General features: G+C 36.1%; 1 protein-coding gene across 2 annotated transcripts in view; it reads right to left on the bottom strand.

Moving 5' to 3' along the window:
* NPC1 (NPC intracellular cholesterol transporter 1) overlaps nucleotides 1-17,940 on the bottom strand; it is a 50,110-nt gene that overhangs the window by 4,890 nt on the left and 27,280 nt on the right. For both annotated transcript variants that reach the window (XM_087707178.1, XM_087707176.1), the window contains exons 10-24: nucleotides 17,279-17,379; nucleotides 16,770-16,872; nucleotides 16,009-16,198; nucleotides 13,183-13,365; nucleotides 11,008-11,122; nucleotides 10,060-10,187; nucleotides 9,832-9,972; nucleotides 9,337-9,426; nucleotides 8,694-8,884; nucleotides 7,326-7,441; nucleotides 7,085-7,214; nucleotides 4,829-5,029; nucleotides 2,888-3,119; nucleotides 1,421-1,534; nucleotides 422-584 (exon numbers count right to left, since the gene is read on the bottom strand). In XM_087707178.1, the coding sequence (XP_087563304.1) occupies nucleotides 422-584; nucleotides 1,421-1,534; nucleotides 2,888-3,119; nucleotides 4,829-5,029; nucleotides 7,085-7,214; nucleotides 7,326-7,441; nucleotides 8,694-8,884; nucleotides 9,337-9,426; nucleotides 9,832-9,972; nucleotides 10,060-10,187; nucleotides 11,008-11,122; nucleotides 13,183-13,365; nucleotides 16,009-16,198; nucleotides 16,770-16,872; nucleotides 17,279-17,379 (2,198 nt within the window). The remainder of the gene's footprint in view (nucleotides 1-421; nucleotides 585-1,420; nucleotides 1,535-2,887; nucleotides 3,120-4,828; nucleotides 5,030-7,084; nucleotides 7,215-7,325; nucleotides 7,442-8,693; nucleotides 8,885-9,336; nucleotides 9,427-9,831; nucleotides 9,973-10,059; nucleotides 10,188-11,007; nucleotides 11,123-13,182; nucleotides 13,366-16,008; nucleotides 16,199-16,769; nucleotides 16,873-17,278; nucleotides 17,380-17,940) is intronic.

Here is a 17,940-nt window from a genome sequence, read left to right as displayed (position 1 = left end):
CATGATGCATAAATCCTGCCACAAGCAAGGGTATTTTTTTACACATCTGCTCTTCCTTAAATTTTACTTTCGCAAAATGTTAATTAGTCCTTCAACTTCAAAAATAATTATGAAAATGGCTTATTTTAAGCTAAATTAAAATTAATAAATTTGTTACTATAGAAATATTTCAAAAAATGCTATGCTAGGGATTTTTTTTGGTATACTGTGGCACGACAATAAGCCACCTCCCCTCCAAATGCCTTAACATGAGAACAAAATTTTTGTTTCACTCTCATTATGAATAGTGGGTGTGCACATGCTTAGGTGATTATTTTGCTAAACCAGTTTATTATGTTAAATAAAGATATCACAATGTTTAAATGTGGCCTGTGTGGCATATAGGTCAGTATATCTGAAACAAATTCCAATTTTGTCTTACCTATGTAGCTAAGTAGGACAGGAAGAAATATTAGACCATGGGTTGCTCCAAGTAGCACCATGGCTAAATACATCCTGAAGTAGAAGACTTGGAAAATCTGAGATTTGGAAAAAGCAAGCACCACTATTCCTCCAAATTTTGTAAGTGTAATACCACTGAAAACCTATTGAAATAAAAAAAAGTAACAAACCTAGCAAAACATTGTCCTGTTATAGTGAATGTATCCCTTTCCCAACAGGTCAGAATTCTTTTATTTTTACATTATTTTTTATTATCAGCATCATTATCAATAACAGAAATTTATCAGCATCCTGTCTCCTGCATGGTTAGCAAACAAACTTCTACTTTTCTCTTATCAACTAGTCAGGTTGGTGAGAACCAGTTCATTGGTTTTTCAATAAAAATATACTTAATGAAAGAGAAAAATTCATTGTGTTCTTCCTTTTCCCAGTGTTCCTACCCTAGATTGTTATAGATTGTTCTACATCAAAACAAAACAGTGATCTGCAACTCGGATGGATATTTTTAAGGGGGCCCTCATCTCTCTCTCCACTGCAATCTTGCTAAGATTCAGTAGTAAAAGAGGAGACAAGCAATAGAATATGCCAGAGCTGTCAAACTACCGGACCATGGGCCGGATGTGTCATGCGCTGGCCACGTCCACACCCAGTTAGTGAAGGGGGGAAAAGTCCTGATATGTCACGTGATGCTGGGAGTTTGACACCCCCCCCCCCAGTGTATGCATATGACATGTGGTGCATACACACATTCCGTTCTTCATTTGTAGTCCTTAGGGTTAAAATGGTTATCCACCCCAAGCTTTTAGTTATAATTACAAACTACAGGAAGAGGTGAACTTTGCATCACACAGATGCACAGCATAGATTGCATCTATATGCTGACATGTTGATTGCATACAGGCCATGAGCTGTTAAGACAATTGGGCACAATTCCTGTGGCTTCTATTGCCTGGCAGACAGCATACAAAATGCTACTTACACAGCTCCCCATTTGGGATAGTGCTTCTTCAGCACGCTCTACTCTTGTTGCTTTTGTACTAATTGTGAAAGCTCTTGTCACATGGCTACAAAACTCAACAGCGATGCCGCAACTCTGCAAAGAAAATAACATGTAGATATTAGGATATTCTACTGTTTTATAAAGCATAAGGCATTCAAATAAATGGCAATTAAATGCTAATAGTTAGAATTTGTTAGAGAATATATGCAAAATAACACAAAGCAGGAAAGTGACTCTACTGTAACACATTAAGTGCAATAATAACTGCAGCAAGTCAATTTATATACCAAGTGCATCTTTATCAGCTTCTAATGTCTATCAGCAGATAGGCATTTTTTGTAGAAAAATTTATAGCTCAGAAATTATCAAGATATGCAGACGGCTTTTAAATTATCACAATAATTACAGTGGATATAAAAAGTGTAGACATTGCTATTAAAAGGCCTGTTTTTTGAGATTTAAGTGACTATCTTGCTTTGATTTTTTCTTTCTTCCTCTTTCTCTTACCACTTTCAATGTCGGAGGTATGATTTTTTACATTTCAATAAACTGGCATTTTAACAGGGATATTAGATTTTTTTTATAATTGAATATTGTTTTCCCTTTAAATATAGGTAGTCCTCAACTTACGACAATTAAGCTGAAAATTTCTGTGGTTAAATGAGGCATTTATTGTGGAGATGCTACAAAGCTGGTAACTGAAAAATGGTCATAGACTTGTGGCACTTTTTTCAGTGCCACTGTAACTTTGAACAGTCACTAAAAGAACTATTGTAAGTTGAGGACTATCTGTATTAGACCAGTTATTCTAAGCATAGCACATATTAAGTCAACTATTAAGCAGTCACAAATAAAGATGCATTCTTGGTGAAGAGACATCAAAATCTTGATTCCCAAAAGTTAAAAATCCTTAAAAAAGAGTTACTGAGAAAGAAAACATTTACTCTGAATAAGGCTTGGAAGATATTAAAATACCACTCATTGGTAGGCAGGAAACCATAAAGTAAAATGGGTAAAGAGGGCAATTCTGTCATTTTTTCTTTTAAAATTTTCAATACCAAATTGGTAAAGATGTCCAAAAGCAGCAAACATTTTCCAGATTTAATTTCAAAACAATTTATAAAATCAATGATTAATTTTATCTGATATGATTTTTTTGTTGGAGGCATTTGCAGCTGTGCACATTATCTGGCTAAATCATCTGGCTGAGTATGGACACCAAATCTAAGACAAATCTTGTCACTATTCTAAAACCAAGATTTTCATAGATATCTCAATGAATACAAACAAAAAGGGAAACACTTATTTTTACAAGGAATATCAAGCACTGCATGTATTCTTTTGAGCATTTATATCCATTTATATTAATTGTACAGAGTTTAAATAGCATTTGTTTTGCACCAAACATTTTTAAACAGGCTAGGATTAAAGTGTAGCTAAACTTACCATTACAAGGTTTACTAAGGAAACTGCATTTAAACTGATACCCCAGAGCCACATCACTCCAAACATGTTGACCAGTATCATAGCAATAGTGAGGGAAACAATAATGGCAGCCCATATTTCAAAACCAAGCAGCACCATAGTTACTATGAATATTGATCCAAGGGAAATGCCAAGATTAAAGATGGTGTCATCCACAATTGTTAAATATTGTTCATAAAAAACATAGAACAAGCTATGAAGAGAAAGATAAGTAAAGTTAACATTTATAAACTACAACTTACCACTTAGCATCTTCTAAAAAAGTCACTTTCCACTTTTCAAAAATTGAAGACAAGAATGAAAGAATCTAATAAATTTGTCCAACCCTAATCACAATAATCTACCTTGCTGCTGGCTGTCCTCTTCCCTTCCACCTTTTTCAGCATAACTTTCTCCAGATTAAAATTATTTAATGTCTGCTTCTGATGGCAGTAAAAACAACAATTTTGGTTTTTTTTCTGGATCATTTTTTGTTTTTTTCCACTGAAAGCATCAAAAATGATGTTTCTCCACCACTAATGGTGGCAAAAAATAATTTTATTATTTTGGAAGGAAAGACAAATACTGTACTTTTCAGAGTATAAGACACAGTTCTTTCCCCCCTAAAAGGGGGTGGAAATCTTGGTGCATCTTATAAACTCAATACAGCCATTTTTGGCCCCTGGAAACCCTGCCCCGCTCATTCCGTTTTTGTCAAAAACAGGCTTGTTTTTTGCAAAACCAGGCAACGCAGAAGGTTTGGGAGACCTGCAGATTGCTCCTAGGAGCTGGGGAGGGCAAAAATGTGATGCATGGGGGTGGGGTGTTGGGAAGCAAAAAATGGGTCCATTTTTGCCTTCACCAGCCCTCAGGAGCACACTGCAGGCCTCCCAAATCCCCTGAGCACCCCATTTTTGCAAAAAACAGACCTGTTTTTGGCCTCCCAAGAACCCCAGGAGTACCGTTTTTGCTCTCTCCAGCTTCCAGGAGCACTCTGCAGGCCTCCCAAGCCCTCTGCATGTGTCAGTTTTGCAAAAAATGGGCCCATTTTTGCAAAAAATTGGGCCCGTTTTTTGCCTCCCAAACCCCTAGATGTCATGTTTTTGCCTTCCCTAGCCCCTACGAGCACTCTGCAGGCCTCTCAAATCCTCTGCGTGCCCTGTTTTTTGAAAAAATGGGACATGCAGAGGGTTTGGGAGGCCTGCAGAGTGTTCCTGGGGGCCGGGGAGGGCAAAAACTTTTTTTTCTTTTTTACCTCTTCAAAATCTTGGTGCGTCTTATACTCCTGTGTGTCTTATAGTCCGAAAAATAGGTTACTAAAAAATACTTTATTTACAGATTAAAGATTGATTGACTGACAAAACTGGGTAGTTTAAAGATTTTTTTTCATTTGTGACTCTAGATTTATGAACCCAAGCCACAAAACTTCAGTCAATCAAACATTTAGGAATTAATCAGAGCAAAAAGGAAAACTTTGAATATAATTCTAAATTAATATTATTGCTTTAATTATTTGCAAACTGTTCTATCTCTGCACAGGCTTATTAATATTTTCCTGTTTAAAAAAATACAAAAATTGCACAGGGGGAAAAAAATCAGAACACTATTGCCATCACTTCATAATAATCAAAATTTGCAGTAGCTTTCAAGTGACCTAGGAGAATCATGCACAAAGAGCAAAAAATAAAAATAAAAATGGTGGTCCAGAACAAAATTTAACTTTGATTAAATGAAATATATTAGCTCTTATAACAATCTATTATAATTTATTCCCATGTATTTTTAAATTTCCCCCTTTACAATTTAATGGCAACTTTTGAAGAAGCTCGGGGATTGGGTTCTAGCATATATTGCATAATCGAATTCTAATTCTTAGTGAGCAAGTTGTGTGAGAATTTTCTGCCCATAAAGGAATTACTGTACCTGTAAGGAAAAACTTCAGCATTTTTTTCTTTGCGGACCATGGCTGCAGTAATATTGTTCGTAATAATCCGTGCTTTTTTCAATGCATCAATAAAGTCTGCTGAAGTTTTTAGCACTGTATGGTAAGTCATGAAGTAAGTGGCTCCAATTTCAGAAGAGTTATGTATAAAGTTGACTGCAGAACTATATGCAGCGTGTCCTCTGAAAAAAGAGTATAGTTTGCATACATCAAAAAAGCTGCTGGCTTCTTTCAAATCAACAGACTAACAGTCACTTCAATTTGCATCTATTATCTTATTAGGAGATGCTACAGATCAATACTTGCTAAAAGTAGACAACACAAAGCAATAGAATGAGGATGGGAAAAACACACTTCACATGCAGCATTATATTTGCCATTGGATAAATTTTAGGACTATTTATTATATGGATCAAGAAGGCTTATAAAGGTATGGTACTATTGCATCTCTTTAAAAAAATCACTCTCCAAAGAAATCATGGAATTGTTTCTTATATTTGTAGGTTTTAAGGGGCATAATGGCTCTGGAACACAATTAGGGCTGAAGTGGCCTCATGCATTCAGTGATAACACCAGCTACCATCCCAGGCAAGATACAAATTGTAGTACAGCCAGCCATGCCCTCTTCAATTTCTATTTACGTTTACCTTTTTAATGGACAAATACTGTACACTATTGAGCATATATGCAAATGAAGTACTGGATTATGAAGATCCACTATTTTTAATTTTCTACTACTGACTTAGATTGGATCTTTGCTCATAGCACAAGAATTTTCCAATTTTTAAAATGAGAGTACTATAGGATATAGGCAGAAACACTAGAGTGTCAATTTATACTACTAAATCAAAAATATAAAACCATGTTTTACTGAACATTTTATGGTGGCAAAGCCACTCAATTTTACCTCTTCAGTTTAATACCATTACAAAATCAACTGCAAAATCCACAGAACATTAACCTAGTTAATGTTTAATTCACTTGCCATTCTGAATATTATGGGACTACAAATCAAATGATTTGATAAAATCATAATAGATTAATGCAGCCTGACATTGTTTGATAATGTATTCTTTCCAGATATTGATTCAGACTTAATAGTCTAAAGTTTCTTAGATCATATATTTTTGAAGATAGGACTCTATGTCCTAAAGCTTCAACTGTAGCATTTTATCTGTTCTGATCTACATTGTTTCAGGCAATTTATATTGTTTTGACCAAACCATTAATTATTTCATTCTGTACCACAAAATAAATTAATCTGGTCCGGAGATTTCACCTCATACAAGAACAGTGTATAATCCTGGACTATGTCGTTATGAAGCTTAAACTGTAATACTGTTCCTGTGCATTTCACTTTATAGTGAATATTCTCTTTTCAGAGAAAAATGCTGTTTTCTAGAATTATATGCAAAATTACTGTTTCCTTTCTTAGAAACTCCCATGAATGTTGAGCTCCTTTTCCCACTAGTTTTTCTTGCTATTAAAACCAACTAACCATTTTTATTTTAAGTTTAAAGTACAAATTTGAACATAAATAACAAATAACTTCATTATTCACTACTTCATGCCCTTTTGAAAGTTCTTGATTTATTTTAACAATAGCAGACTAACAGAGTTGAAAGGGAGCTTGGAGATCTTCTAGTTCAATCCCTTGCTCAGATAGAAAATCCTATAATTCAGGCAAATGGTTGTCTAATCTTTTAAAAACCTCCAGTGTTGGAGTGCACACAACTTCTGAAGATAAGCCATACTGCTGATTAATTGCTTTCACTGTCAGGAAATTTCTCCTTAGTTCTAGGTTGGTTCTCTCCTTGATTAGTTTCCATCCACTGCTGCTTGTCCTCCTTCAGACATTTTGGAGAATAGGTTGACTGCCTCTTTTTTGTGGCAGCACCTTAAATATTGGAACACTGCTATCATGTCACCCCTTTTAGAAAATATTATTTGAACTGATCGGGAGTATTTACCTCCACAACTATTATTAGCATACAGGTGTATTCATCTTCCCTTTCAATTTCTTCAGTTCCTTCTAGATGGAAGTTATATCCTTCAATTGGTGTGTTTCAATGATGGCAATAATTATGCTAAGATTAAATTATATTTATTAAGCAATATTTGCCTACCCAAATATAAAATTAAAGTTCAGCTTTATTTTGCACTTCTTGTGCTGTGAGCATTATTATATAGACAAAGAAAGCCAGGGTTTTTATGACTCAATGCCCTTCCAAACATACCCCTTGCCACATTTCGGATTAGGATTATCTGAGAGGAACATAGGGAGAAATTTCATGAAGTCTTCACCCTCAGGTCTCTGTTTTCCTTCTTTAGTCATTGGCCGGCAGCGCACACATGATGGATTGATAACTGTATAAATGTTATTGGAAAATATTCATAAAATTAACATTTGTCTTCATTCATATAAAACTGATTTGCTCAGATTCAATTAATTCATTAAGCTTTGAAATTCAGCTGTACCTGAAGCATTGCAGAATGCTCCAGTGGTGTTATAAGTTCTGCAACAGGAAGATTGTGGCTTGATCCAGTCAAAGTAGTCATCAATCCAGGAAGAAGGTGAATAGCCAATTCTTGTACTAAATATGAAAATGGTACCATCATTTGTCAAACATTTTACATTCTACACAAACTGAATATTTTTTTAAAATATATACATTCAATCCAGATACCATAAGTTTAAAAAAATATACAGATAGTCCTTTGTTCAAATTTACAATGGTACTGGAAAAAGTGACATGACTGTTTTTCAAAAGTGACTTACTACCACTGCAGCATTCCCATGGTCACATGGTCAAAATTCAAAGGCTTGGCAACTGACTCGTAGTTATGACAGTTGCAGTGTCCGGGTGTGTGTGTCATGTGATATCCTTTTGCGAACTTCTGACAAGTAAAGTCAACGGGGAAGCCAGATTCAATTTACAACCATGTTACTAACAACTGCAGTAGTTCACTTAACAACTGTGACAAGAAAAGTCATACAATGGGGCAAAAATCACTTAACAAATGCCACATTTGTTAAGTGAATCACTGCAGTTGTTAAATTAAATTAACAAAGTTGTTAAATGAATCTAGCTTTCCCATTGATTTTGCTTGTCAGAAGATCGCAAAGTATAAACCACATGATCGCAGGACACTGAAGCCATCATAGATATGAACCAGATGCCAAGTAACTGAATGTAAATCACGTGATCATGGGGATGCTGCAATGGTCATAAATGTGAAAAATTGTCACTTTTTTTCAGTGGCAGTGTATCTTTGAACAGTCACTAAACGAAATGATGTAAGTTGAGTTCTACCTGAATTAGAAGCCTTTGAATTGACAAGCTTGAAAACACCAGAGGGGTTTCCTTCAATCCTTAGTGAAAGAAGTTTTAAATAAAAGTTCAAGGATTGATGAAAGGAGAATGAAATTTGACTTACTTATACAGAATGAAGCAAAATATTTTAATACTGAACATACTATTTTGGAACAATGGACCCAGAAGTTAATTTTGAGAGTGGCTGCTCTATAGATAGACTGTCTATTTAAAAGTTGCTGTGGAAGAGAAACAGGTTTCATTGGCCAAGACGGACACTGATTTGAAAATGGATTTAAACATGAGAGGCTACAAGAATGATATGGAATATGATGCTACATTGGACATAACAACTTAGTAATTCAAAAGGAAATACAAATACTAAATCAAGAGTGTGACCTGGATAATTTTCTTATATTGGACTTACACAAGAGGCTGGTTAATGATGAGTCTAAGTAACAGTTTGTTCCTTTCTAACAGAACATTATTAGCAAGAGAAAATCATTAAGGAAAAAGGAAAATGAATACCTACTAGCTGCTAATCTCTGCTGCATCAAACACTTGCTGTACCAGAGAATTGTTGTCACATCCCATTCCTCCACAGACCATATTTTGTCCATCTGGCGTTGTATAATCATGGCCTTCTTTCAACACAAAATATACTGGAGGACCTGCGTGCAGGTATTTGCCAAGATCATTGAAGTAGACTATCAAATAGGAATCCTGATTTTAAAAGAGAGAGAATACAAGGGATGGGAGAATAAAGTAAGAAAATATCTCCACATTCTTGGTGGCGCAGTGGTTAAAATGCAGTACTGCAGGCTCCCTCTGCTGACTGCCAGCTGCCAGCAGTTTAGCAGTTTGATTCTCACGGGCTCAAGTTGACTCCGCCATCCATCCTTCCGAGGTGGGTAAAATAAGGATCCAGATTGTTCGGGGGCAATATGCTGATTCTGTAAACCACTTAGACAGAGCTGTAAAGCACTGTGAAGTGGTATATAAGTGCTATTGCTATCTTTTCTCTCCCTCCCTCCCACCCTCCCTCCCTCCCTCTCCTCTCTAATCTATTTGTTATATGCACAAATAGGGAGCTGTCATTATCAGGAAATTCTCAGGAAATGTTTAATATTTCCTAAGAAAAAAAGAGTAGTGATACAAGCAGTTGAAAAACTTACATCAGGCATTGATAATCTCTGGTCCAGGCCAATCTCAACTTTGTTGACAACTGCTATGCTGAATGATAACACACCCACAAATATGGATATCTGAAATACAGTAAAATCATCTTTGTCTCACAAAATGCATTTATCTAAAACCTGTTCAAGATTTGGTTTACATAGTTGAAATCTATAGAATAAATCAGTGCTGCAAGAAAATATACTGTAGCTCTTCCATTTAAAGATTAAAACGGTGTCATGATACATTAGCAATAGGGTGGAAGAAATATTTAACATGGTCCTGTTACAGTAAATGTAAGTAAAATTAGCATTAATCTGTTCAGACTACTGAACTGATTTTTAGTATTCTGAAAACCAGCCAGAAATGAACACAAAATTAAATATATTTATACCATTTTTTAAAAATCTCATGATTGCATTTAGATTATTATCTAGAGTTTAGATATTTTAAATCAAAAGGAACTTTAGCTAAAATAATGAGGGTGTACGTACAATAATTGGTCTCATCCACTCTTTAAGAAGAAACGGAGAATAAATGTTTTTGAAAAATTGAAACAACATGCTTTTAGAGTGATGGAAACTACTGATTTCTTCATGACCTTTGATACAGCACAGGATATCACATCGATTACTCTGGAATATAAAAAATGCCAAAATGAATATGCTGCTAAAATAATGCTGATCCAAAACAAATATGAAAAGAGCTTATAATGAACTTACCTCTTGGCGCTTAACATCCAAGCCCAAGAGACTTACAAAGCAAGTAATTTGCAGAAGGAAATCAATAAAGACAGCCACAGCAGCAAAGAGGGAGAATGTACGAACTGCAGGCATAGTAGACAAGCTCCCTAAAAGAGAAAAATAAACAGATGCATGTCATGCTAACTCAATACAAAAGAATATATTCAAACATTTATATATCACTTCCCATAAAATATCATGAAGCAATTTGCCAACCCATTTTTTTTTAAAGGTAACTTATGTAAAACACTGTCATTAAAAAGAAAATAAATTACTAACCAGTACATTTCTACAATTCATGAGACGATGGTGAAAAAAAATGGGGAATTACTTCAATAAAAGCATTCCAAACAGTAGGCATTACCATTGTGATTTTCTCCCAAATTCTGGTTTGCTATGAAGATATTATGCCTAGACTCCTATACTAGAACCACAGAAAATGTTTCCGTATACAGCAATATGTTTAAGGGCTCTTATTCAATACTCAGCATTTAACTGAATAGATGCTTTAAATTCAGAAATAACTTGCAGAAATGAACCCAAAACCTATTCCATAGAAACCTATAGAATAGGTTTCATTCCATAATATATCCGTTTTCCCAGCTTTATCAGAAATACATTTGGTGAAAAGTAAAGATATGGGCAATATTCTGTTCATAAACAAGACTGGGTTAAAATAATGTTTCCACATTGCTATCAAGAATTTGGCAGTTTATATTTCACCAGTTTTGGCATTCTACTGAAATGTATTTCACTTGTTCCTTTTAAAACGCCTCTATTCAGCCCTCACTTGGGGCTGTTGTTGATTTTCAAGGATTTGGAAAGAATGGTTTTGCTTATTCTACTTTTTTTTAAAATACTAGTCATAGAATAAGAGAAAATAATTAATTCCAAAATGCAAAAAATCCAAAAATTTACAAATCTTACCTAAGAAAAAAGCCACAGCCTCAGAAAATGAGGAAAGAAGCATACTAGGAGCCACCTCCCCAAGGATTCGACCAATCTGCTTATCTAAGGTTTCATCTTGAAGCCGTTCATCTCTCTGAAATTATAATTCAATCATTAAATCAAATTGTGTATCAGATCCATGATACAAATTGTTTTAGTTAAAAAAATATGGAGAAATATGCTTCATTACCAACCTCAAAGGCTCTAGGGTCTAGGCCAGTGATGGCAAACCTTTTTCTTATGGCATGCCAAAATTGTGTCCGTATGCACAATTGCACATGTGCCCACACTAATTCAATCCTCTCCGCCCACATGCGCATGCACCCCCCCCCTGAGGCTTTCCTGAAGCCTGGGGAAGCCGAAAATGGCCTCTCCCAGCCCCCTGGAAGCTAGAAATGGATCATTTCCAAATTTCCGGTTGGCCCATTGGGGCCATTTTTCACCCTCCCCAGGCTTCAGGAAAGCCTCTGGAGGCTCAGAAGGGCAAAAAACAGCCCCAACGGGTCAACCGGAAGTTCAGAAACAATCCGTTTCCGGCTCCTGGAGGACTTCCCGGGGGGGGGGGCGTTTCCCCCCCCCCCCAGGCTTCAGGAAAGCCTCCGGAGGCTGGGGAAGGTGAAAAACAGGCCCAATGGGTCAACTAGAAGTTCATTCCTGAAAACAGCCTCCCCCAGTCCTCCAGAGGCCGAAAATCAGTTGGCCGGCACACACATGCTGACGTGCCAGCAAATATGGCTCTGCGTGCCACAGGTTCACCATCACAGGTCTAGGCTATCCATTTATTTTTTGAACAATCAGTAATATATCTTATATCTGTATGGTCATTCAGGCCTACATCAACACTCATATGCATGCATGGACACTGTAAAAACTCTCCGAAATTCTAAATATTCTTCTTTAAAATATTGTAAAAATCCAAAATAAACAGCAGAGTTTCTCCAACCTAAATATTGGTTTTCCCTCTGAGAACAGGCAATCACCCTTTTAACTGGTGTAGCAATTATCCTATTTTAGTCTTATTATTAATGCCTTTACAAAACCCTTAAAAGGGATAATTTGTAAGATTTATCAACATGGCTATCCTTCTGGAAAGATTAAACTCCTTCTTCTCTCAAATATATGGTGTGTTTTTTCCTTCTAAAAGGTTTCTTCTTGTTGTATGTCTGTGCATCACAGGAGAAATGCCTTTTTTTGAACTATCAGAATTAAGCAACTGCATATACACATGTACAAAAAATGCCTTTCAATTACTTGCCATGCTTGCTATGAATCATGGCTACGAAACCTTTCTTCCCATAAGACCAGTGGTGGGATACGACCGGTTCACCCTGGTACACGTGTACCGATGCCTGATGGGAGCACCACATACAGTTCCAGGACAGTGCTCTGGAGGGCCCACCCACCTTCCTTACCTGTATTCGAGCTGATCGGGGCTTATGCGTGCGCACAGAGCGCACAGCCTCTGTGCGATGCTCCGCTGAGCAGCTGGAGTGTTGTGGAACCGTCACGGAGTGTCGTGGGTGGTAAGTATGCATGTATGCGCTGCACGTGTGCTGTGCACGTGCATGTGGACATCCGGTCCTGTTGCACCATACCGGTTGCACCGGGATCCGGAACCCACCACTGCATAACAGACACTACTTACGGCTATTCCATGCAATGGAGTTTGCAGGCATGAGGGAAGTGTCATCAGACACACTCTTGCACCATGCTGAAGAGCAGGTTGTTTCCCACAGAGGTCAAATGAAGCTTTCCAGAAAGCTCGCAAACATAGTATTCTCCTTGCTGCCCAGAAACAGATATTCAATGCCACCCAAATACTATTTAAAAAGTTAGTGTATTATCAACACATTATCGCAAAAAGCCAAACTATATTAATTACAATGGAACCTTCATAGGCACCTTGGCCATCAGCAGGTCAAAAAAGGGCCAAAGTTCAGTTTTCAGTATTTCTAGATAAGTTGTAAAAAGTTTCCATCCAAACCTTGTGAGAGCTATTACTAACAGGGTGAGCTAGACTGATTATCATTTTGGCTTATATTTCTTATCCGAGCCAGAGAAAGAATCATAGGCAAAAACACCACTAATTTATTCCAACAAAATGGTGCATATGCAAATATCATCTTACTGTATATGTTATATTAATAAAAATACCTGAAATGTCTGAACAATAATGAAAATGTTGTCCACTCCAACAGCCAACACCAAAAAGGGAATGACTTCAATAACAATTAGTGTGAGAGGGACTCCACAATAGCTGAAGATACCCAAAGAACATGCAACTGAACTTAGCACTATCAGGATGCCTGCAATACCCAATGAGATCTTTGAATCCACCTAGTAAATAAAGACAACATACAATGAGAGCCTTTTTAAAATTCTGTTTTTACAACATAATTACAATTTAAGTTTGTCAAACCAGCTGCACTTTATTACTTGTGCCAAAAAAAAAGCATGTATATTTCATTCTAAGAAATATAAAGTGAACAGGCAACATCAGGCACATCAATTTCTAATCCAGATAATGTAATATATATTCAAATCTCTTTTACTTATTTAGGAAAATTATTGTTCTGAAACATGTTATCTTCAGCACTATTAGACAACATATACTGTATTGTATAAAGCAATTAGGGAGCTCTTCATGTATATCTCTATAAATTTTAAGAGAAAAACTGCTAAACAAAATGATAAATAAATTTGCTAATTTCCAGAAGACTGTAGGGATAATTTACAGCACATATGGGTATACACTTTCTTGATACTGTACAGGTGAAACTCAAAAAATTAGAATATCGTGCAAAAGTTCGTTTATTTCAGTAATGCAACTTAAAAGGTGAAACTAATATATGAGATAGACTCATTACATGCAAAGCAAGATAGTTCAAGCCGTGATTTGTCATAATTGTGATAATTATGGCTTACAACTCATGAGAACCCCAAATCCACAATCTCAGAAAATTAGAATATTGTGAAACGGTGCAATATTCTAGGCTCAAAGTGTCCCACTCTAATCAGCTAATTAAGCTATAACATCTGCAAAGGGTTCCTGAGCCTTTAATGGTCTCTCAGTCTGGTTCAGTAGGAATCACAATCATGGGAAAGACTGCTGACCTGACAGTTGTGCAGAAAACCATCATTGACACCCTCCATAAGGAGGGAAAGCCTCAAAAGTTAATTGCAAAAGAAGTTGGATGTTCCCAAAGTGCTGTATCAAAGCACATTAATAGAAAGTTATGTGGAAGGGAAAAGTGTGGAAGAAAAAGGTGCACAAGCAGCAGGGATGACCACAGCCTGGAGAGGATTGTCAGGAAAAGGCCATTCAAAAGTGTTGGGGACTTTCACAAGGAGTGGACTGAGGCTGGAGTCAGTGCATCAAGAGCCACCACACACAGACAGATCCTGGACATGGGCTTCAAATGTCATATTCCTCTTGTCAAGCTGCTCCTGTACAACAAACAACATCAGAAGCATCTGGGCTAAAGAAAAATAAATCTGGTCTGTTGCTCAGTGGTCCAAAGTCCTCTTTTCTGATGAGAGCAACTTTTGCATTTCATTTGGAAACCAAGGACCCAGAGTTTGGAGGAAGAATGGAAAGGCACACACTGCAAGATACTTGAAGTCCAGTGTGAAGTTTCCACAGACTGTACTGATTTGGGGAGTCATGTCATCTGCTGGTGTTGGTCCACTGTGCTTCATTAAGTCCAGGGTCAACGCAGCCGTCTACCAGGAGATTTTGGAGCACTTCATGCTTTCTTCCGCAGACGAGCTTTATGGGGATGCTGACTTCATTTTTCAGCAGGATTTGGCACCTGCCCACACTGCCAAAAGCACCAAAACCTGGCTCAGTGACTGTGGGATTACTATGCTTGATTGGCCAGCAAACTCGCCTGACCTGAACCCCATAAAGAATCTATGGGGCATTGCCAAGAGAAAGATGAGAGACATGAGACCGAAGGATGCAGAAGAGCTGAAGGCCGCTATTGAAGCATCCTGGTCTTCTTTAACGCCTTAGCATCGCCACAGGCTGATAGCTTCCATGCCACGCCACATTGAGGCAGTAATTGCTGCAAAAGGGGCCTAAACCAAGTACTAAGTACATATGCATGCTTATACTTTTCAGAGGTCCAATATTGTTCTATGTACAATCCTTGTTTTATTGATTGCATGTAATATTCTAATTTTCTGAGATTGTGGATTTGAGGTTTTCATGAGCTGTAAGCCATAATCATCACAATTATGACAAATCACGGCTTGAACTATCTTGCTTTGCATGTAATGAGTGGTTCCACCACAAATCCGCGGTAGACTAAAGCGCGCTCGACGAAAGCGCGTACGTGACGTCATCACAGCGTGACGAAAATGGCACGCTGTGAGCGGTAAATTTAAAATTAACGCGAAAACCTTACCCTAACCCCCCCAAACCTAACCCTAAACCTAACCCTAACCCTAACTCTTAACCTAACCCTAAACCTAACCCTAACCCTTAACCTAACGCTAACCCTTAACCTAACCCTAAACCTAATCCTAACGCTTAACGTAACCCTAAACCTAACCCTAACCCTTAACCTAACCCTAACCCTTACCTTTATGTGAATCGGCTTGCTTTAATTTTATTTTAATTTTAATTTAATTTATTTTTAATTTTATTTGTCGCGCTGCTGATGACGTCACGTACGCGCTTTGATCGGGCGCGCTTTAGTGGACCGCGGTTTTGACGGGTCACGGTAATGAGTATCTCATATATTAGTTTCACCTTTTAAGTTGCATTACTGAAATAAATGAACTTTTGCACGATATTCTAATTTTTCGAGTTTCACCTGTATGTTACCCATCCACCTTACTACTGTAAGGTGGATAGCTGTTAAAGAGGTAACTGTTCAAAATAAAATAAAAATAAATATTAAGGTGCTCAATTTTAACTAAACTTGCAAGACATTGAATTCTATATTTAAATTCAATAGTTAAAAAGATGCATACCAAGACTCTAGCAACACTCTTAATATGCCCAAGAGCTATGGAAATGTACACAAACATGACTGCATAGCTAATTACAATAGTATGAACATCACTGTTGCTTTCTCGATTTATTTCATCTTCAATACTACGTTCAGCAGAGTAGGAAATTCTTAAATTTGGGTTGTTATAGTTTTTCACAAAATTGATAAACCTGAAAAACAGATAAGAATGTCAATAATTTTTAAGAAAGCTAAACTAGCCAAACTCTATTAAACACAAATCTTTGAGCAATATGTGCACAAATTATTTCAATATTTTATTGTTAAATTGCACCCTGCATTGCCAATATATATTAATTTTGGTGTAAGTTCCTACATTTCTTATGCTTAAACATAACATGTTTTTTTTCAGATAGTTCAAATTAAAACTATCCTTGATCTACCCAATTAAGATTTTAAAAGTGAAATCTGTTGGTTGTAAGTGTAAAACAAGGTTTGTATAATATAATTCCTATGCTGAAAGAACTGAAAAAGTTATTAATATCAAAAACATTTTAATGAATAAATATTCAGATAAATAAATATTCATGTTATAAAAACATGAAGTTGCTCCTTTTGTTTTGGAGCACTTAAAACACTGTAAAGCGTACCTTTATTATTAGTAGTAATAAAGTACTTAGTAGTTATAAAATTACTAAGCAGGAATAATTTACTGAACTTCAATTTGAAAAGTTTATAAAGATTATATAAGATAAATTTAGAAAACATTAGAAAAAAACTTACTCCTTTTCCCAAGCCAAAACTTTCATCATCTTTTCTGTGCCATTCTGGTAATTTATGACAGGAAATGTGATCACAAGTGCTGTGGCATTATTATAATTTTCATCTAAATATTTAATAAAGGATTAAAGTAGATGAAAAACTATTTCAAACACACACACATACACACATAAAATACAAAATAAAGGTACCAGTTCACAGTTATCAAGCTCCTCACTGCTACACACATACTTGTTTAAAATGATGCTACCTTACTTGTAAAAATAAGAGCAAAATAGCATTTTGCATCTGCCTGAATTCCTGCCAGCATTTTTATTTCTCTATAGTCTAGAAACAGTAATTTGTTAGTTATAATGTCCCACACATTATAACATAACATGCTAGCAAATAAATATCAGCAGCAATTTACATATCTACAATATAAGACGGTATAATTTGGACTGTCTAAAAAGAAAGTGGATTTACAGACCTGCTTATTTCAGCAATAAAACGAAGAGGTACATCACACTTACTATCATATCCTCCCATCACCAGCCATGGGAAGACAGGACCACCAAATGTCCCCAAGCAAGGTTCATGAAGGAGACCTGTGTCATTCAGAGATGCTGGAGCCCTATCAAATTTGGACACAATGTGATCAGAACTTGTAAGCTGGTATTTCTTATGACAAATGCATCCTTACTAATTATATTTCAAGATTAAATTCATTAATTGTGCTAACTTATTTGTTTAGCTTTGGGTGGATTTTTAATTATTTATCAAACAAGTAAATTGCAATGACTCATAAAGATCTGGCTTTTCAGAAGACCTTTAGCGTACACAGATTTTAGAAGTAAATATATGGTGAACAAAAAAAATGTCATTTATTAAGGTTTTAATTTACAAATTATTGAACAATATTTTTTCAAGTATAAACTTTCAAAATATGCCTTAATTTGGAAAATTTTAGGGCACAGTAGTTCACTTTATGAATTCATATTTAGATAATTTGTATTACCCGAGAGCTAAATAATACATTTAGAGGTATTCTGGCTTAGTTAGTACATATGTTTCAACAAAACACATTCTGATCTGGTTTAAGTAATATTAAGCAAAGTCCCAAGAAATGGAATTATGGTTAATCTTAAAGAAAGTCTTAACTCTTGGGCAAATGCATCCTTACTAATTATATTTC

Source organism: Thamnophis sirtalis, unplaced genomic scaffold (assembly GCF_051295495.1).
Source record: "Thamnophis sirtalis isolate CommonGarterSnake01/CBP01778 unplaced genomic scaffold, rThaSir2_p1.2 scaffold_2, whole genome shotgun sequence".
NCBI classification, from domain to species: Eukaryota; Metazoa; Chordata; class Lepidosauria; order Squamata; family Natricidae; genus Thamnophis; species Thamnophis sirtalis.
Note: the sequence above shows the minus strand (reverse complement) of the source record. Positions and strands in the feature narration are given on the sequence as shown.